This window comes from Prunus avium, chromosome 2 (genome assembly GCF_965620075.1).
Source record: "Prunus avium chromosome 2, drPruAviu1.hap1.1, whole genome shotgun sequence".
Lineage (NCBI taxonomy): Eukaryota > Viridiplantae > Streptophyta > Magnoliopsida > Rosales > Rosaceae > Prunus > Prunus avium.
The window spans coordinates 27,546,928-27,569,077 of NC_142285.1; the positions used below are offsets into that span (position 1 = coordinate 27,546,928).

General features: G+C 39.6%; 1 protein-coding gene and 1 non-coding gene across 2 annotated transcripts; both read right to left on the minus strand.

Moving 5' to 3' along the window:
* Positions 1 to 91: 91 nt before the first annotated feature.
* LOC110768064 (uncharacterized) lies at positions 92 to 1,837 on the minus strand. Its single transcript, XM_021971747.2, has one exon. It carries the CDS (start codon positions 1,686 to 1,688, stop codon positions 903 to 905), a length of 786 nt encoding a protein of 261 aa, XP_021827439.1. The 5' UTR covers positions 1,689 to 1,837; the 3' UTR covers positions 92 to 902.
* A 9,687-nt stretch (positions 1,838 to 11,524) lies between these two features.
* LOC148296769 (small nucleolar RNA R71) lies at positions 11,525 to 11,631 on the minus strand. The gene has a single exon (XR_015834179.1). It is a non-coding gene; the product is annotated as a small nucleolar RNA R71 (small nucleolar RNA).
* Between the last annotated feature and the right edge of the window lie 10,519 nt (positions 11,632 to 22,150).

The window sequence follows — 22,150 nt, forward strand, 5'->3', positions numbered from 1 at the left end:
ATACAAAAAGATCATAATACATATGTATATATTACAAAAAGATTATCCTTTTGACTACCAAATTATTTGTGAGTGAAAACACCATAAACTCTCTTCCTATTCCTTTGATCAGTGTCTCTAACATAATATATCTACAGTAGATGGCTGTAATATATGAATGTGTACACAGATGGAAGCAAAAGCCTGCTTTCCACACATGAGAACAGCGTGAAATGTTATTTGACAACAAAATCTTGTCAATGTGTAAAGTTTCATATCCATCACATTCTTATCTTTCTCACGGGATTAACCAAGGATAGAGAGCATGCTCTGATACCATGTTAATGTGAAATAATTCGGTCATGATTCTGTGTCTATTTAAAAGGGCAAAGCTCGATATACAAGATGAAACTAAGAATGGTAACCTATAAAAGTCAAAAATACTATCAAGGGAGAAATTGACAACTAAGGAAATTAACCAAATATGAAGAATTAAAGTTAAATGGGTGGGTTCTACCATTACTTGGTTCGAGGAACCTCCAGATTTTATTAGTGATCTCTTATTTGAGGAATGTAACATGTAATTTTTCTACTGGCATGATCTCTTATTTGCGGTTGAGTTGGTAAGACTACTCAATTAGTCATACAACCAAACCTGTATGTGTAGATAAACTCGCCTAATCCCCGACGACATGGTCTGATTTTTTTGGTACTATTACTTATTCCATCTATCAATCAATAATACTATCACTCTTTTCTCAACCAAAAAAACAAAAACAAAAACAATAGTCAAATGAATAAATAAGGCTTGGTGGCTGGTGAAGAAGATATTTAACAGCGCTGCATATATATTATTGACATCATCTGGAGGAGAGAGAACAAATATGTTGACTCTAGCTAGCATTATTGAATAAGTGAAATCATTAACAGATGCAGTACTCCTTATCCATTTCACATAAGTTACATGCACCGTTAAACCATGAGAGCTCAAAGCCGCGCGCTATTTCATTATATATACCTTCACAGGACAAGTTCCGGTGCAGATCTGTAGATGTTGAAGGTGACACCACAACCATTTTTGTTATTTTACAGGACTCCCCCAAATCGAATGAACTTATTATGGAGCCATTCAAGCCAATCATGACATAAGAAAACATTCTTGAAGTACTGGACAAAGAAGAATTGGCAGAATTGTTGATGCATGGAGCTGTATCAACAAGGAGAGGAGAATGCATTGGATTTGCACAGCTGATAAAAATTATAGGCACTTCATGTATCGCTAGACTATACAGTCGGAGTTCTTGAATATCTTCGTCGCTATAATAATAATGAGATGAAAAAGGATCTTCACCATCACTAAGGTTGAAGGAGGTTAAAGAGTAAAGTGGGTTGGAGAAGTAGTTGTCTTGCTTCTGAACACCAGCATCAACAACTCGGATTGTCCAGTCACTGTAATTGATCGCCTTTACGTAATACTTTCCCGAATACAAGCATATTACTGTAACATTTTCCTCACAATATAGCTCAAAATTGTTGTAATTGTCGCCACAGTATTGAAGGTTTCCATTTAAGTAGAATGGAGAACTTATGTTAATATTTCCACAAAGAGTACTATCTTCCACGGTGGATGTTTGGAAACAGAAGGAAGGAGGAAGAAGGAGAAGGAGAAGGGCTATGTGTGCAGCAAATAGGAGACTTCCTCTAGACATAGTGAGAGAGAATATTAGGAGGAAGGAAGAGACTTCCAATCCAATTGAAATTTATCAAAATTATGGAAGAGGACAAAATTAATTAGACAAAGTAGGTTCTGTAGCTATGGCAAATAAGAGAGGAGTGACTTCAGAAATGACCATTTGAAGGCAAGTTCACACTCACAAATACAAGGGAGAATAAAAGAGAGGCAAATAAGAATAGTGTCTCTAGAACGACGCTCTTATGCAGCACGAAATGAAGAAGAAAAAAACAGGAATTTTATTTCTTCTCCTACAGCAGCAGCTCCTTTTCTTCTCTGCTCTCTGCCTCACTTCTCTTCTTTTCTCTCGGTTTGCCTTCCTCTAGTTCTCTTAAACAGCTCAACAATAAAACTCTGCGTTTCTCCAAAGGAATATATTATTGTTAGGCGGCGAATTAGTTAATTACCAAACTATATATAATGAATATATCAATTTTAAAAAAAGATGACCTTTATTGTTCTGTTTTTACAAAGTAGAGACCCGGTAAATTATTTTAATCAACGATTAAATATTATTGAATATTAAATAAGTAAAAGAAGACCAACACCAAGACCTGGGTCTGCAGTCAACATATATTTAAGATTTTTTTTTCCCTAACTTATATTGTACTGTTTTTTCTACATTCACACTTGACCTGCATGTGCTCTCTGATTGACATTTATGAGTCAACAACAATGTGACCCGGTATCAGCTGCTTAAATTAGACTGGACCACAGTATCTTTAGACTCGTTTTCGATCGGTGATGAAAATGTGAATGCATTTTCCATTTTATCACCCAATTTTTCAAAAGAATTTAGATGAAAAATTAATAAAATATAAGTCATATTTAATAAAACAGTCTCGCTCACTTAAGGACCTAACAATAAGGTCATGTGAGTTCCTATTTAATAAAGGCCATTGAATTAAGAGCCAGTTTGGAATTGCTGTTACTTTAAAAAAAGTTGTTTCTGCTGTGCTTTGAAAATAATTAGTTGTTGTGGGGTTCTTTTTGTTCCAGCAGCCTGACGAATGGGCTGGGCTGCCGTAAGGAGCGAAAATGGGTGAAATTACCCCCTGTGTCTGAGTTCAAAGATCAAGCCCCAAGAATGCTTCGAAAGGACAATGAAGCCTTAGGAAACACCTTGGTTACCTTCACCAACAAAAACAACGTCTGTTTACAGGTAGATTCTTAGCTTGGCATGAGAAGCTTGTGGCATGGGAGCAAAACCGTCATGAGTTTAGCATAAACAGAGAAAGAGCTGTGAGTTCCTATGAGAAACAGGGTTTCTAAGGAAAGGGGAATGGATTCTAAGAGGTTTTGTCAAGGAGAGAGATGGATGGAGGGTATAATGGGTGAGTTGAGTAGTTTTCGGCAACTTGATGAAAACTCTGTCAAGATTTGGAATAGCTTGCCAGAAGAGAAAATTGGAGGAGATGGAGAGGTGTGGCTCGAAATTGAAGGGTTCCAGAGGTGAGAGATGATGCTTGCTCTCTGGGTCTGGTTTGCTTGCCTTCGATTGAGTTGTTTTTAATGGGTAGAAGACACTCCTTTTTATAGCCGATGGAAGCTCCTCCTTCCCAAGAAACCCTAATGGCTTTTCTCCACTTTTGCCAAGTCTCCCCTTCCCTTTTTCTTCTCTCCTTTCGATTCATCATCTTTCATGCAATTTTCCTCAGTCCAAACACACCAAGACAAGGTTTTTGGGAGCTCTAAGGCCTTCCTGTAGCGGCTCCAGCGTTGAACTCTTATTTTTGAACACCTCCGCACCTTCTTTCCTTCCCTCTTCAATGGTAGGAGCTGGTAGGAGAAAGAAATTGGTAAGGGCGTTGGTTTGAAGAGTGCCCCTCCCTCTAGCAACCCGTGCTCGCCATTATCCTCTGGATCTTTGCATGTTCTTCTTTGAAGTTTGCTATGCCCATGTGCTGGAGCCTCTCAGCAGCTCACCGACATACACTTTGGCTTTCATCGTGGTTCACGTTTCCAGCTAAGTGCTGGTGACTATAGATATTTTCTTGGCTGCTTGGGTTTTTGCTAATGTGATAGGTTAGCCCATTAAGAGAATGGGCTAATTTCCTTAAATGATGGGCTATCTTATTATGGTGATGGGCTTATTTCCTAGGGTATTTGGCTCCATTCTCTCTCTCTTTTATGCTTGCCCACATATTTGGGCTCAAAAAATGGGCTTGAGTTTTGGGGCTCCCAAGCGGCCCAAAACTTCCATTTCTCGGCTCATCAATGGGCCTCATGAAAGCTCGTTACCATCCATACCACAACCCACTCAAGTAAGGCCCGGGCATTTGCGTGGCTTGGGCCCACTTAAGCTTGTAGCGTGGCTAGGTGTAATAATAATGATTTTCGCTTGGCATGGCATGTCGCTTGACGTGCTTGAATTTTGTCACCTTTAAAATGGATATGATGCTTGACAGGATAATTAGCATGGGCTTGTAGAGCTAGTGCATTTTATAGGCTATAGCGTGGTAGATTGCATATGTATTTGGCATGGTACATGGATCATGGCTCGTGCAAGCGTGCATGAAGAATTTCGCATGCTTCGAACCGGATTTCTTCTTAATAAGGTGTCGCACTGGGCCAGGAATTTATTTAGGCCCAACCCTGGATTTTTTGGGCCTCAACATTAGCCCCATTAATTATTAGGGCCATGAATGAGTGCTGGAATGGGCCGAATAATTAAACTTGATCCAAAAATCAAATTCATAAGCTCCAGCCGTTATTTGTGGTTTCCCAGATACCAACTTCCTCATTCTTCTTTTTCATTTATTATTTCTTCATTCTTCTCCTTCCTCTTTACGCGCACCAGAGTAAATCCCTCTCTACCACTTTCTTCTTCTTTTCTTTCCTTTCTCCAGCAAACTCAGAGCGAGAGAGAGTGAGATCGAGGAGAGCCGCCCTTCTACAGCCGTTGAAAGGGAGCTCAAGCCAAACCCGACTTTGTTATCCCCCCCGCATGAAGAAACCCACTTGCCGTTGTTGGAAGAGATTGTCTCTGTGCAGACTTTTCTTCCAAAATTCTCAATTCCTTCTTTCTTGGGGCATCTGAGGCTATCCTCTGAGGGGATTAACAAGGTATGCCCTTTTCTCTTGCAATTTCTTGAATCTATTGAGGGGTTTGTTGGGTTCCTCACACCCATGGATTTTGCTCTTTGTTTTGGCAGCTAAGCACCAAACCCCTTTGACCCATTTTGTTACCGTCGCAAAGAGGGTACTCACGGCGTGGGTGCTAGCAAGGAAGGGCTCGCGTTAGTTTTTGGGGTTCTCTTCTTTTCGATTTCTTTCTTTTGCAAGCTGCTGGAAGAGTGCCAAAGAATTGTGAGAAGAAATCGCTGGTATGGACTGCATCCCTTCCTTTTCTCCATTTTCCTTCCCCATTTTTATCACGTGTTGGCCCTCTTTGTGCTGGTGAAAAGGCTGCACTATGCACGATGTGCCTTTTCTATGTAGGTGTATACATCTCTGGCACATGCAGGGGAAGGTGCCGGAAGCCTGCGTCGTATAACCTTCTGCTCGAAGCTTTGAGTGTATCAATTTCGCAACTTGGCAACTTGGATTTCTATCTCGATTTCTCAGTCAATAGTTCTGCTCCTTTGCTGGAATCATGAGTCTTTCTTTTGGCTTTGTAGGAATAGACATAGACTGGTGTTTGGCCTAAGCTCATTTTTCTTGTGAACACATGCTTGATTAACCTTGGACTTTCGTTTATGTCGTGGGAAATAGAAATTGACAGGATGCATGTTTTGCAATGCTTGAATTTTTTGCATTTTTGAGAGAGAATTTTGCTTGCCATGGGAATTGCTATCGATCATGAAACAAGAATTTTGCTTGCCATGGGTAAATAGCATGCTACTTGGGCATTTGCTTAAGCATTTCCTTTGGCATGAGCTTGACTTGCCATACTTGGTGTATATTTTGCGTGTGCTACGTTCTTGACCCTTTTTTTGATTGTTGTTGAACTATATGCATCACGAGCGTATGCTTGTAACCGCATGATTAGTACATAAGATCATAGGCTGTTGAAAGCTTGAGGAAACCACCATTGGTTTCTTTTTTATGAGCTTAGAGCTTGGTCATGGATAACTGTTTAATTTTTTTTTTGGCTTTATAGGGATAGACAGAAACATGTGTATGATGGGTCCGCAAGGATGCTGTGTAACTCATAGGGATTTTGGTTTTTTTTTTTTTGCTTTTGCGAAAAAGGTTACTAGGAGGTGAATAGTGTTTAGTTTGTAACACTTGCTTTGTGAAAAAGGGTCTGCTGGAATGATTGATTGAACATGGAATGAGAAATTTGCTTGTCATGAGCTCGAATAATAGATTGCATGATGCTTCGAAAATATTTTTTGTTTATGCATTTCGCTTGGCATGAGATAGCTTGCTTTGCTTGGCCTGTAAAGTTCATATGGCTTGCATGCTAGTGTGAAGATTGCTTGGCTTTAACACAGAGAACTAGCTTTATGCTTTGCCATTTTTCAGCATATTCTTTGTTGGCAATTCTTGCAGGGATTCATGTAATAAGTCATAATGACCTCTGTGATGAGTGATGGCCTATTTCCCCTTGCACAATGGGCTGAAGAAGAGACGACTACCTTCATCGCTTAGAAACACTTGCCAAGACTTGATCATAGGCACTCGGTAAGCTTTGGAAGCTACTCTCATTTCCAAGTGCTCTATAGAAGAAATGCATGTTTCCGGCGGCATCTTGATTTTTTTTCAATACTCTTGCAACATCACTAAGGGCTGACCAGAGTGGTTCGATCATGAGTGGGCTGACCCAACTACCGAAGATGTTTTGCAAATGATTGAAGGTTGCAAAGGAAACATCATTTTCGACCTTACAGTAGTGTGCTGAAAGGGTATGAGCATGTGTCTTATTAGGACCTCGCGTGGACTTCCCGCTTGATACTCAGAAGAAGTTATTGCACAAGCTGTTTTTAGAGCACAAGCTGCTTGTAGCATAAAGATGTATGCCCAATCCCCTGAAGCAAGAGTTGTTGTTAATGCGTTGAGCCTTAAGTTGGAGAGCCAGTGCCGTAAGCTACGAGACCTTCTCCTTGACAAATGAGCTACTGATAATGGCACTTGGTGCGTGGTGGAAATATCGAAAGGATCATCTTTCCGTGCTTCTTCTATTCTGTTTTAGTCATGTGCTGTGATCTAGTTGAGGTACCCAATTCTCCTTCTTTGCACCGCGAATATGCATAATTTTTGTTTTTTAGCAAGGCTATATCTTCTAGCACCATATTTCTCTAACACCTGTCTTTATTTCGCCTTGCAGGTCGCATTTCTTTGTTGTGGAGGGGCTGGCTAGCTCGGTGCATAGTTAGCTTTTCCTTTTGAAACTGCATGGTGTATCGATCTTTAGCACAGTTGACTGCACTTGGGCTTTAGTTGTACCCCCCCTTTTTTTTCTTTTTCTTTTTCTTTTGGGAGCTGTCGGAAGATAAACGTGAGAGAGAGCGTGGTAAGCGTCGCTCCTTCTTCCTCTTTCGTTTGCAGGGAGCTCCATGAAGAAGGAAATTGAAGTTCCATGGTTTTTCTTTTCAGTTCCTTGCATGGTAGCCTTGCTTAAGTGTTTTGACTGCAATGATTTGGCATGGGTTTAGGCATATGTCCAAATGGCTTGAAACATTTTATTATGGCTTGGACCTATTTGAATGATCTTGATAATTCTTGGATTGCTTTCCCAACATATTGTAATTAGCTTGGCATGTGGCTTGGGTTAGCGAATTTGCTTGGCATGATGCAATAGCTCGTAAGTTTTCATTCTGCACAAGATGGGCTTAAATAAGGAAGGCTGGATAGGAAGTTTGAACAAAAGTGTTTTGTGTTTTTCGGCCGTTGAAGTTTGATTCTTGGCTTAATTTCAAGTTTGCTGGTTTAGCAAAGGACATAGGGAATTTGGTTTTTAGTGGTTTGTACTTTGGAAATAAAGAAGACCAACAACAAGATGAGGAAAATAGCACGTTGTTAGTGCTTGAAGCATGGTTTGTTTGATTTGTCAAGTCTCTTTTATGCAGGGCATGATACTTGTCTTTTTGTGGCTGCATGAAGTACTTGTATTGATGCAGAGAGTTAAGTAGATAGGCTTCGTAATGAGGTCGTGGCATGTTAGCTTGTAGCTTGTTGCTTGGCTTTCTTTCCTTTCTTAAATTTTGCTTCACTTTGCATGAAATAACTTGGATAGCATGTCTATTGTAGCTCGATGCTTGAGGCTTTACGATGCTTGGATGAAGTTAGCATGAAATTTGCATAGGCCCAAAGTAAACCGAAAAAATCTTCAGCAACCTCCAGCGGCATGGTATGAAGTTGTATCCTCCTTTCATGTCTTGAGAGCTATTGAAATTGCTCCTTGCTTTTCCATAACTTGGGCTCAATGTCATGTGGCATGCTTTACTGGTATGGCACATTCTTGATATGGCAGTGACAAACATGGGCATCTTATGGTTGTCAAATGAGTGTCTATGGCGCTGGAAGAAGTTATGCACGCTCCTGCTTGCTCAACAACTCTAATTCGTGCAAGGGCTTGGATGCTTGTTTTCTTCATAATTGCGTAGTTGGATACCTTCACAATTGAAGCTCCAATTTCCTCTTTATTACGTGAGCCCCAGTGGGTGGATATTGCTAGTGTACAGAGTCCCCCCACAAGAACTTTATTGCAGAACCTCCTTAAGCTCTTTTGTAGTGAAAGCATGCTAACTTGGATAGTAATGCTTTGATGATGAGGCTTAGCAAGTGATGGAGGCATTAAAGCCAGATTTAGTAATGTACCCTTCTAAAATTGCTTGTATAACAACTTGGGTGCTAGCTATAGTTGTTGGGGTGTAACAGTTACAGCAGCCTCGGGTTGTAACAACTACAGTAGCATGGGTTGTACCCTTTACAGCAGCTCAAGTATTGTCTCTGGCTGCTATTATGATTATGTTTTGGGGACAAAAGCTTGAGTTTGGTTGTGGAAACTAGTATAACGACTCAAAAAATTGACTCATTTCAAAATGGCTAGGTATGCAAATTATTGTTTGATGGTTTGCTTGGGCCAATGCAAATAAAAGAGAAAATTCATTTGCTTGGCATGGATTTGATGAATTAGGATGAAGCCCCTGTTAAGCTCATAATTTCATACATATACATGCCCAATTTACTTACTTCTTTTGCTTAGTTCCTATAATTCTAAGTTATTTCCCTCCCTTTGTGTGTTTTGTAGGCCAATAGAGCAAGAGAGCATAATTCATGCAATTCAAGCATGTTAAGGCCTAATTTGGATGAATGGAAGAAGAGCTTAAAAGACAAACTCATTTTGGCTACAGCCCCCTGCCAGTCCAGTTCCGTAGGTCATATTGCAAGCTTTGTTTCAGCAACCTACACAGCTCGGATGAGGCAGCATTCTTCATGAAAGTTGTTCCAATGGGTGTGTACTATAACATATCCAAAATTCAGCCACATTGGATAAATATGGAGTCTGTTACCTAGCAAACACAGAACCATGCTCAGGATGGATTTTGTCAGCGAGCAAACTGAGTTAGCAATTTGTTTCGGCCTTAACTTCCTCCTCCGAGCTTGGATTGGGCCAATACTTGTGTGGTTGGATCATACACATTCTGAACTTCACAATGGACATCTTAAAGTCTTCATTTGATTCAGCCTAGCCCAAGTTGTAAGCCCTTGAAGTTGCTGGTCATGCTGACCTCAGGATGAGCTGGTTGGAAGCTTGGTCATGGTGAGCTAGGCATGAGCTATTGTAGCTGGTTGGAAGCTTGGTCATGGTGACATGAAGATGAGCTAGGGCTGCTGGTGGGATCTATTGGTGAAGTGCATCAACCAATTCATCTTTTATAATGCAAGTGTTGTATGCATTAGCCATATTGAATTCAGATTTGTCACTCCCCTCTCCCTATAAATACCACATCCATTCCACATTCAAGATACAACAAATCCTGAGATTCACAACCCCCACAATTCACTCCAACCATCCTCAAACACTCTCACAATCCCAAACACTCCAACAATCACCAAAACAACTCCAGCAAACTTCTCTTCCATTTCCCTACGAATTTCATCTTCCTTAGCCATCACCACTCACTCAAACTCATCCCAAATCACCTCCATATTCTTCATACATCTTTCTAGAAGTGGGGAAGCTCTTGGAGAAGCATTAGAAGTGGAGAAGCACTTGGAGAAGCCTTGGACACCACAAGAACTTCAGAAAAAGGGTTTTTCTACTCTTATTGCATTCATTATGTTTTCTCATTTCTGTTCAAGTCTCTTTTCCATTATGAGTAGCTAAATCCATAACTAGGGCTTCGATGTAACCTAACATGAATATTCTGGGTTTATAAGTTTGGAGTTTCAAGTTTGATTCATGATTCATGTTCTTATTCATTATGCTTATAAGTTAACATGCTTGTTTGAATGATTGATCACCATTAGAACTTGTTTGTTAACTATCTTGGTTTGAATTAAGAGTATACACCATGCTTTAATTCGAATTGAACTATGAATAGGAAGAGTATGTATGGACATTCGACAACAGGGATTAGATACATACTTGGTTGTTTAAAATGTTCTTCTATGCTTAATGGGTTCCTAATGCTTAATTTTAGGTTAGACAACAAATGATCAAATTAGGGAATTAGGAACACAAGGTTAGGACCAAACACCATGGCCTAATCATACTTTAGCTAGAATCAATCTTTGAATCTGAATTAGACTTGTTACTTGAATCTTTATAACCCAGAATTGAATTGTTATGGTGAATCGAATGCCCTAGTCTCCAAACCTGTGTTTTAACTTTCAAAATCACACTTTGTTACTTTTGTTTACTTGCTTTCCGTTGCAATTTCAGTTTGTTCATTTCTTTCTATAATCACAAGCATTCTCACTTCAAAGTTCATTTTAATCTTGCTGCATTTGTTTTCAAACTCACTCTTGCTTTAAATTCTGTTTTAGATTTAACTTCCTAACTTCTTGAATTTGGTAATCTAAAGTACATAACTAATTTGAACTTCTCAGTCTTCGTGGGTACGACCTCGTACTTGTCTTGCTATACTACTAATTGCCCCGTACAATTGTGAGTTAACATATTATTAACAAAAAATTTTGGCGCCGTTGCCGGGGACTGAACGAAAGTTCTTCCCTGGTTATGTGCCCAAGGTTACCCTATTCTTTTTAGTGTTTCTAATTAATCTAATTTTCTGTTTCAGGTAGTTTATGTCTAAAAATCCATTACTTGAACAAGTGAGGTCTTCGTTCCAACGTTCTAGATCTTTGAACGCAGGACCATCATTGCAACCCAGACGAGTGACCTCTGAAATTCAGAATCGTCTAGAAAGGGAGTTGTCAACTGCAAAAGAGCAAGCTCTTGCTACATTTACAAGTCTTGCTCTCCACACTGAACTGCCTGGTTCTTCACTTTCAAATTCGGAAGCAAGTTCAGACCAAGAAGAAGAAGAAATGATGGCTGCCATTGAGTTCATGGGAGAACTTGATATCCCAACAATTCCAGCATCTCCTTCAAGCATTTTGCTGCCCACTGTAGCTCGAAATTATGAGCTTAAATCTTCTCATCTTAATATGCTGCCTTCCTTTTATGGTTTACCTAATGAAGATCCATTGACTCATATAAAGGATATTTTTAATGTTGTGAGTTCTTTTCCCTTGACAGGTGTGACAGAAGATCAACTTCGAATGAGAGTGTTTCCATACACTTTAAAGGATAAGGCGAAGTATTGGTTGAATTCTTTGAAGCCTGGTTCACTCACTACATGGTCTGCCATTCAAAAGAAGTTCCTAGAAAAATACTTCTCCACGCAAAAGACCGACATGCTTAGGGACAAGATCTTGTTATTTGCACAGCAAGATGATGAATCGTTTTGTGAAGCATGGGAGAAATTCAATGGGTTGCTCAACCAATGTCCTCATCATGGGATTCCATTGAAGCTTCAAATGCGTATGTTTTATAAAGGACTAACCCCTTCTAGTCATAATATAGTCACCAATTTTGCAGGTGGTTCTTTTAAAACCAAAACTCCAGAAGAAACGTACGAACTCTTTGAGGAGATAGCAATGGAGACCCAACATACGGATACAAGAGGTAAACGTGTTATTAGTGGTTCTAATGATGCTTCTAGTGTGCAGATTTCAAAACTGGAACAAAAGCTAGATGCTCTTCTTGCATTAAACTCAAGAAGCCCTCCGAAGGAAGTGTGTAGCATTTGTGAATCTCATGACCATGCTACCACAGCTTGTCCACTTGGGGCTGGATATCCAGAATTTGTGCAAGAGCAAGCTAAGTTGGTAAATTCCTACAACCAAGGTCCAAGAAATGATCCATACTCTCAAAGTTATAATCCAGGTTGGAGGAATCATCCAAACTTTTCATGGAGAAATACCCAGAATCAAGCAAATCCCCCTTCATTCCAAAGGCCACAACAATCATCATCATCATTGGAAGATATAGTGAAGCAGATGGCAATCAACCAATCCAATTTTCAGCAAACTACACAAGCTGCCATCTCCAAATTGGAAGTCCAATTAGGCCAAATAGCTGCTGAAATAACTCAAAGAGTGCCTGGGAAATGGCCAAGCCAAACTGAGATCAATCCAAAGAACCCAGAAGCCAAGGCCATTCATGTGCTCAGATCAGGTAAGATCATTGATAATAAAGATGATTCTAATCTTTCAAATGATGTTGTGATTGTAGAAAATGAAGAGGAGGAGACCATGGCCACGGAAGGAGAACAACTCAAAACTTCTCAATCTGCTCCTAAGGCCAAATCAGATTCTCAGAAATCCGATCAATTCCAATTGCATAAAAGGGATGACAAATTTGTGCCACCACATCTTCAAGAAGATAGATACGTGCCACCCGCTCCATATGTTCCACAGATTCCATTTCAAGGCCGTCTTAAGAAAGCAAAGCAAGATAAGGCTTTTAAAGAGATTTATGATATTTTGAGTAAAGTTAATATCAATTTGCCTTTGCTTGATCTTATTGAACAGATTCCTGCATATGGAAAATTCATCAAGGACTTGAAAACTCACAAGCTCAATTTCGCTCCAAATGAAGGAGTAAAGCTCGACCAGAATGTAAGTGCTGTATTGCAAAGGAAGCTTCCACCAAAACTAGATGATCCTGGCAGCTTTGACATTCCCATTAACATTGGAGGCAAGAAGGTTGGAAGAGCCATGTTGGACTTGGGAGCAAGCATCAATGTTTTGCCATATTCAGTTTATCAAGAGCTTGGCTTAGAAGGGATGAAGAAGACTTCAATGCGACTTGAACTAGCTGATCATTCTATAAAATATCCAAAAGGTATTGTAGAAGATATTCTAGTTCAAGTTAATACACTAATTCTCCCTGCTGATTTTGTAGTGATGGACATGGAAGACAATCCAAATGGAGATCGTGTTGATCCCATTCTCCTAGGCAGGCCATTCATGGCCACTGCAGACACAATCATCAAAGTGAAAGATAGCACTCTCTCCATGACTGTTTTGGGTGAAACTGTTGAATTTAAAATGCTTAATGCTCTATCTCAACCTTCTATCTCTCTTGATTCTTGCTTTTCAATTGATGTTGTGGATCATGAGGTTTCTTCCAAAATTTTGCAGAGAAAGTCTAATGATGCTCTAGAAGCTGTCTTAACACAAGAAGAGGAAGATCTTTGTGAACCGGAGTTCCAAGAAGTGGTGGCTGCCTTAGAAGTGTTTCCGCCATACCCACCATCCTTTAGGCCACCAATCGAGCCTCTTGGACCATCATCCACGAAATTGGAGCCATCCATTGTCATCCCACCAAAGCTAGAACTTAAACCTCTTCCCAATAATCTTAAATATACATATTTGGGTGCTAACGAAACTCTCCCTGTTATAATTGCTGCAGGTCTCTCCTCACATGAAGAAGAGAGCTTAATTAAAGTTCTAAAAGAGCATAAAACAGCCATTGGGTGGACCATAGCAGACATCAAAGGAATTAGTCCAAGCATGTGCATGCACCGGATTTTAATGGAAGAAGACAGCAAACCATCTCGTGATGCCCAAAGGAGGCTAAATCCCAACATGAAAGAGGTGGTTAGAGCTGAAGTTTTAAAGCTACTCGATGTAGGAATCATCTACCCAATTTCAGATTCTAAGTGGGTGAGCCCTGTGCAAGTTGTTCCAAAGAAGTCCGGAATCACCGTTGTGAAGAATGAGAAGAATGAGCTAGTTCCTACACGAACTGTCACTGGTTGGAGAGTTTGCATTGATTACAGGAAGTTGAACACATCCACTAGAAAAGATCATTTCCCCTTACCTTTTATTGATCAAATGCTTGAACGTTTATCTGGCCATGCTTACTATTGTTTTCTTGATGGTTTTTCAGGTTATAATCAAATTCCCATTGCTCCGGAAGACCAAGAGAAAACCACATTCACATGCCCATTTGGTACGTTTGCTTATAGAAGGATGTCATTCGGTTTATGCAATGCCCCAGCAACTTTCCAAAGATGCATGATGTCAATCTTTTCAGATATGGTGGAACGATTCATTGAGGTATTTATGGATGATTTTTCAGTTTTTGGTTCCTCTTTTGATAATTGTCTTCACCACTTGTCTCTAGTGCTTAAAAGATGCCAGGAAACAAATTTGATTTTGAATTGGGAGAAGTGTCACTTCATGGTGAGACAAGGCATTGTACTAGGCCATGTGATTTCAAGCAAGGGAATCGAAGTGGATAAAGCCAAGATCGACCTCATCTCAAATCTTCCACCCCCTACCTCTGTTAAAGGAATTAGAAGCTTTCTAGGTCATGCTGGATTCTATATAAGGTTCATCAAAAATTTCTCAAGCATTACAAGGCCATTGTGTAATCTCCTTGCTAAGGATGCTGTTTTTGAGTTTAATGAAGCTTGCATGGAAGCTTTTTCTACCTTGAAGAGGGAGCTAACTTCAGCCCCTATTATCATAGCTCCGGATTGGTCTTTACCATTTGAAATAATGTGTGATGCCTCTGACTTTGCTATTGGTGCAGTTTTAGGTCAAAAGAAGAACAAGCTGCCCCATGTGATTCATTATGCTAGCCGGACCTTGAATGATGCTCAAATCAACTACTCCACAACAGAGAAGGAGTTGCTTGCTGTAGTTTTTGCTTTAGAAAAATTTCGTTCTTACCTTGTTGGTTCTAAAGTAATTGTTTATTCTGACCATGCAGCCCTTAGATACTTGCTCACTAAGAAGGATGCCAAACCACGCTTGATTAGATGGATTCTCTTGCTGCAAGAATTCGATTTGGAGATTCGAGATAAGAAGGGATGTGAGAATGTGGTAGCTGATCATTTGAGCAGAATTGTGGTTGAAGAAAAAGGAGGAGCTGTGCTACCCTTGAATGAGACTTTCCCTGATGAACAACTATATGCTGCCCAAGTCAAAGAGCCATGGTATGCTGATTTTGTTAATTATCTTGCTTGTGGTGTTCTTAGAAATGATCTAACTTCTCAGGATAAGAAGAAGTTCTTTTCCATGGTGAAACATTATGTATGGGATGAACCTTTCTTATTCAAGCATTGCCCGGATCAACTCATCAGAAGATGTGTTCCAGAAGAAGAGCAAGAAAGCATACTTAGGCATAGCCACGAATTGGCCTGTGGAGGTCACTTTGGAGCTAAGAAAACAGCACTTAAAATTCTGCAATCTGGTTTCTTTTGGCCCACTCTATTTAAAGATGCATTTAATTTTTGTGTTAAGTGTGATAGGTGCCAAAGGATGGGGAACATAAGTCGCAGGAATGAAATGCCATTGAATAACATACTTGTTGTGGAGCTCTTCGATGTGTGGGGTATTGATTTCATGGGACCATTCCCATCTTCCTTTGGTTATACTTACATACTTGTTGCTGTTGATTATGTGTCTAAATGGGTGGAAGCCATAGCCACCAAAACCAATGATTATAAGGTGGTGCTGAAGTTCTTGAAGGATAATATTTTTACAAGGTTTGGTACTCCAAGGGCTGTCATTAGTGATGGAGGCAGCCACTTCTGTAACAAGCCATTCGAAGCACTCATGAAGAAGTACAACATCACCCATCGAGTCTCTACACCATATCATCCGCAAACTTCTGGTCAAGTGGAAATAAGCAATAGAGAAATTAAGCACATCCTGGAGAAGGTGGTGAACAATACAAGGAAAGATTGGGCAGCCAAGCTCAATGATGCATTATGGGCTTATAGGACAGCATATAAGACTCCCATTGGAATGAGCCCTTATCGTCTTGTGTTTGGGAAAGCTTGTCACCTGCCAATGGAGCTTGAACACAATGCTTTTTGGGCCATCAAGAAGTTAAATTTTGATCTAGACAAGGCAGGCCATGCAAGAAAGTTTCAGCTGAATGAATTGGAAGAAATTAGACATGAGTCTTATGAGAATGCAAAGCTTTACAAAGAACGAACCAAGAGTTACCATGACAGAAACATTCAACGGAAAGAGTTCTCCAAAGGTATGTCAGTTCTTTTGTTTAACTCACGTTTGCGTCTCTTTCCAGGAAAATTGAAGTCTAGATGGCAAGGCCCATTCACCGTGGTCAATGTTTCTCCCTATGGAGCTGTGGAGATTCAAAACCCTAAAGATGGCTCGACTTTCAAAGTAAATGGACAACGTTTAAAGCCATTCTATGAGGGAGTTTCAGCTGGCATCCAAACTGGCCATGTGGTAGATCAACTTCCCTTCGTACCATCAACTTAGCTGATTGCACAATGTCTTGCCAAGACAGTAACTAAGGCGCTTCTTGGGAGGTGATCGGTGCATATTTACATATCATTTTGTACCCTTCTAGCTTATGATTTGGTTATGTTTTTGAGTTAAACTTGTGTTTTTAATCCTTTTTGTGTTTATCTTTCAGTTCATTGAGCTTTAGGTAATAATGAGGGCTTTGGATAGTAAATGATGCAATCCGTGCATGTTAGAGCCTAATTTGGATGAATGGATGAAGAGCTTAAAGACAAACTCAATTTTGGCTACAGTCCCCTGCCAGCCCAGTTTCGTAGGTCATATTGCAAGCTTTGTTTCAGCAACCTACATAGCTCGGATGAGGTCACATTCTTCATGAAAGTTGTTCCAATGGGTGTGTAATATAACATATCCAAAATTCAGCCCCATTGGATAAATATGGAGTCTGTTACCTAGCAAACACAGAGCCATGCTCAGGATTGATTTTATCAGCGCGCAAAATGAGTTAGCAATTTGTTTTGGCCTTAACTTCCTCCTCCGACCTTGGATTGGCCCAAATGATATATGGCTGGAAAGAAGACATTCTGAACTTCAAGTTGGAGTGCTTAAAGTCTTAATTTGCTTAAGAGAAGCCCAATTCGTAAGCCCTTGAAGTTGCTGGTCATGCTGACCTCAGGATGAGCTATTATTTCTGGTTGGAAGCTTGGTCATGGTGACATGAAGATGAGCTAGGGCTGCTGGTGAGATTTATTAGTGAAGTGCATCAACCATTTCAGATTTTATAATGGAAGTGTTGTATGCATTAGTGAAGTGCATCAACCATTTCAGATTTTATAAAACAAGTGTTGTATGCATTAGCCATACTTAATTCAGATTTTCAGCTTCCTTAGGCCTATATATAGTGAGGTTTCCCAAGCTTGTAAACACACCCCAAGGGGGGGAGCTCTCAAACACTTCTCTAGAGCTCCCTTCCCTTCTCTCCCTCAAATTCTCTTAGTTTCATTTTCTAGTTTTCAATTGTTGTAATGAAATATTTGTGCTGAAATTCTCCTTAAGTTTTTCTTAGTTCCACTTTACTTTTCATTATGTAAATTCTTTTCTTTAGTTTTTCAAGTTTGATTAGTTTCCAAGTTTCAATTATGGTTCATGTTCTTATTCATTATGCTTATAAGTTAATATGCTAGTTTGAATGATTGATCACCATTTAGGCTTGCATGTTAGCTATCTTGGTTTGAATTAAGAGTATACACCATGCTTTAATTCGAATTGAACTATGAATAGGAAGAGTATGTATGGACATTCGACAACAGGGATTAGATACATGCTTGGTTGTTTAAATTGTTCTTCTATGCTTAATGGGTTCCTAATGCTTAATTTTAGGTTAGACAACAAATGATCAAATTAGGGAATTAGGAACACAAGGTTATGACCACACACCATGGCTTAATCATACTTTAGCTAGAACCAATCCATTAATCTAATTGAACTTGGGAACTTATTTGCTTGAGTTAGTTATTTCTTTCTTCCTTGTTTTATTTATTTCCTTTCTTTTTCATTTCTGTTTTGTGTAGGGAAAATGAATTGAATCATTCAATCACCAATCCTCGTGGGATCGACCTCGCACTTACATACGCTATACTACCGAACGGCTCGTGCACTTGCGAGTATCACAAGTTGAGGATGCAGCTGAATCCATTTTGGTGCAGCTGTATCGACACAACAAGTTTTTGGCGCCGTTGCCGGGGATCGGTAACATTGTTTGATTCTATTTGGCTTTCCTACTTTATTTTTTTTTTTCTTAACTAGACAATTTCAAGTTTTAAAGTTAATGACGTTAATGGACAAGTTGTGTTTGTAGTCCAACAGAAAAGGACAATTGCCCAACAAGCAAGAGAACTGGGTTTAAGTCCCAGCTTACACAACCCATTGGTGCTTGTTGCTTTGAAGCATGGAATTGGACTTGTGTTGATTTTTCCCTTTCATTTTTAGTTTTTATTTCCTAATCCTTTTAATTCCATTTCAAGTTTGTGTGTTTGTTTTAGCAATTTATGATAGCTTAATAAAAATGGAGAGAGATGGCAACCTCAATCATAAGAATGGGAAGTGTGGAGCAATGGGAGAAGTCGCGACCTCCAAGTGCATCACATTCGACCTAATCGCTTCAAGGGGGAGCATTTAAATCCTTTCTCTTCTTTGAATTATGTTTATTTCCGTCATTGTTTTTACCTTTTGGTCCGCGCTGAGTTCTTTGTTTTTCTATGCTGAATCCAACCATATAAAGAACGTGAAATTTGGACTTACGGTTGGAAAGTTATAGCCTAAAAACTGAACACAGGTCGAAGCTGAAAAACATAGAAACGAATCTGTCCAAATGGTGATAAATAGGTGATAGAAAGTGCTGTTTGTTTTTTTTCTTTGGTTTCTTGGTTTGTTTCTTTTAGTACAACAATTTATTGAGTTTGTTTGAGTTTGTTTAGAGTACTTAGTTCATTTTCGTTTATGGTTTGTTGTTTCATTTATCTTAATTTGTTTTTGTTTCTTTTTCTTACAAGAATATCTTTAAAAAATTTATTTAAAAAAAAAAAAAATTTATTTTTCATATGAGCTAACTTTTGGTAACTCCAGTAAGCACTTCCGTCAATACAGTGTCTAGGAGTTCTTTAGGCGACACCTTCGGTGTCTAAGAAGTTTGGGTTTTAAGCGGGACCATTGTGACCCCTCCAACCTTCCCGGATCCCCTGGCTGTGTTTTCTGAGGCCCTTAACTGGTCATCCGTGAGTTGCTTGTATATTCGTGTGTTTTTAAATTAAGTTTTATTTATTTATTTATTTTCTTTGTTTTCTTTTCTGTATAGTCTTTGTTTTTGTTTTGTTAAGTTAGTTTATTTATTTATTTACGTGGTATGGTTAGTTAGTTTATTTCTGAGTATTAAAACACATTTTTATTTCAAACGCTGCATTAAAAAAAAACAAAACAAAAAAAACAAAACAAAAAAAAAAAACAAAAAAAAACAAAAAAAACTTCTTCTTCTTCTTCTTCTTCTTCATCTTCATCATCATCATGGCTTGCCTCTATTTTCTCTTACTTGCAGAATTTGCAGCAGCTCGACATGGTCCTCATTTTTCCTCTGCAGTGCTTCCACGTGCTGATTGGCACAGTAGAGCCGCTTCTGCAAGTCCGCCACCATAGCCTTCAAGGAAGCTATTTCCTCGCTCATCGCGGCACACTCCCTTGTCCTCGCCAGTAATCGCATGCCCAAATTGGTAGCGGAGACCGCGTGGAGCACAGTTAAATTGTGGGACTCCTCTACCGCTGCCTTATCAGACCTCTGTGCCACATGCAGATGATCTGTCGGAGTGAGCTTGCTGCTAATCATGCCTCCTAGCAGCACTGCTCTGTTCGACAGTGCCTCAGAAAAGTTCGGTATTGCCTCAGCAAAGTTTGAGGCCGTGCCGTGATGATATGTGGAGTTTGGGAAGACAGGAGTTGGAGGAGCCCTTGTCTGGGCATTCGGTGGTGCAAGTGAGAGCTCAAGGTTGAGATCATCAAGGTGAGTGCATGAGGATGCCATTTGTTTTGCTTCTGAATTTTTTGATGTTTTTCCTTGAGTTTGCAGGAAGAAATGCTGGGTATCATCCGCTTGCAGAGGTGTGGTTTAAATAGATATACGCTGATGAGAGAAAGCCAACACCATTTCGGATTTCCCGGGCATGCTCGACCTAATCGCTTCAAGGGGGAGCACCTTTACTTTCACTTTACTTTTCTTTTTTCCGTGTTTTCTGGTGTTTTATGTTTTTGCCCGTTACTTTCATTTTCTAGAGCTTTGTGTTTTTGCTTTTTCCTTTCGGCTGTCATCTTTATTTTATTTTAGTTAGGGAACTGTGCTTTCTTTTCCGTTTGTCGTCTTTATTTGATTTAAGTTTGGGAAGTGTGCTTTCTTTTCCGTTTTCTTTTTTTTTCTTCTGCAACTTTACTATTTTATTTTCAAAACAAAATAACGAAAATACAAAAACAACAAAATAAAATAAAAACAACAATAATGCAGTAGGAAATCATTTCTTCTCGGTGCTTGGTGTCTCGACCATTGGAGCTTTGAGTTTGGCCTTCTGGCTGTCCTCTTCCGGGGCTTCACGCACAGCTTCTTGGGGCTCATCACTTGAGCTCCCAAAGATCGCAATCTTAGCTTGAGAGTAACTACTCTCGCGATCTGCTTGTTTGCGTTTACCCGGTCTGTCTAGGTCTTCCAGCTGTTTTCGCATGTCGCGAGAGTACAACTCTACCATCTTTGATAGGTTTCTATTCTCGTCCCGCAATACTTCTAGCTGGTGTCGATTCACCTCCACTATCCTTGACCTCTCCCTTTTCAAGCTTTTTATAGCAGTCTGACACTCCTCAACCATACTTCGCTCCGCCGCCAACTGACCTTTCAGCACCTCTACCTCATGGGACTTCGCAAGTAGGCGATGACCCAAACTTGCGACTGTTGCCGTACTCTGCACGCTCAGTGCCAGGGCATCGCTCACGACCCGGTTGTCATCCCTTGTCCCCAGAACACGTATATCTTTAGGAGTCACCAGATTTCTGCCCACTCCAATGGCAACATCGTTGTCCAGGAGTATTGAGTCAGTTACTGTCACAGGCCCCCGTGCGGAAGCAAAGTAGGGCATCCATACTGGTGCCGCTGCTTGGCCTTGTGTCTGAGTCGGTGGAGCTAGGTTGAGATCCAACGAAAATGGGTAGTTAGAGGCCATTTGATTTCTCACTCTCTTTTCTTCTTTCTTTCTTTTCTCTTTTGTGTGTTTCTGAGTTTGTGTTTTTTTTTTTTTTTCACCCTTTCTTATAGACTTAGTCTTTGACAAACCCTAGCCATTGCAGCATCTGAGCATTTTCTGAATCTCCAGCATTCCTTGAGTCCCACAACCTTCTCGCCTTCCAACCATACCCAACTCATTTATCACGACGTGTCTTTTCTGAACGAACGCGTTCAGTAAAGTCTTCGCGCCTTTCCATGAGCCCGTAATTTTTGCTTGTGGAGTCTGCGGCGCCTCTATGTGTCGACACGTGTCTCACCCTGTCTGTTGGTCCCTTACACTGAACCGAGACATCATGACCCATGTTAAAATCCCGCTCTTTGTGTTGCTATTCACGGTTCGATAGTTTGTTTTTACAAAACTAAATAATAATAAAAAGCCGGAAATGAAAACAAATTGTGGGTCGGGTTTCACTTTAGTTTGGGTTTCAAAGTGGGTTAAATTCACCGTGGTTTGTGTTTCGAAATTGTGGGCTTTGGGCTTCAAAATTTTTTTGGGTTTCGGAATTGTGTGATTAGGGTTTACTGTTTCATTTTTTTTGTTTGTTTGTTTGTTTGTGTTGTAATTTTTATTTTATAATTATTTTGTTTTTGTTTTCTTTTGTGATTTTGTGATTTTTTTTTTATTTGCTTTAATACCTTTCATTTGTTGTTATGACATTGTTTGTGGCTAATTTTTAAACATTGAGGACAATGCTCATTTCTAGGTTTGGGGGTATTGGAGTTTAGCAAGTAAACTTGGTTTTTCTTAAAAAAAAAAAATTTTAAAAAAATTTAAATTTCTTTCTTGTTTTGAATCTTGTTTTGTTTAGTCACTTTCCGAACACATTTGATGAGATTGTGATAAATGTTGCATGACTTAAATAAAAAATTGAATTTTATTTATTATTTATTTTTTTCCTTGTAAATTTTTATTGTAAAAAATAATAATTAAT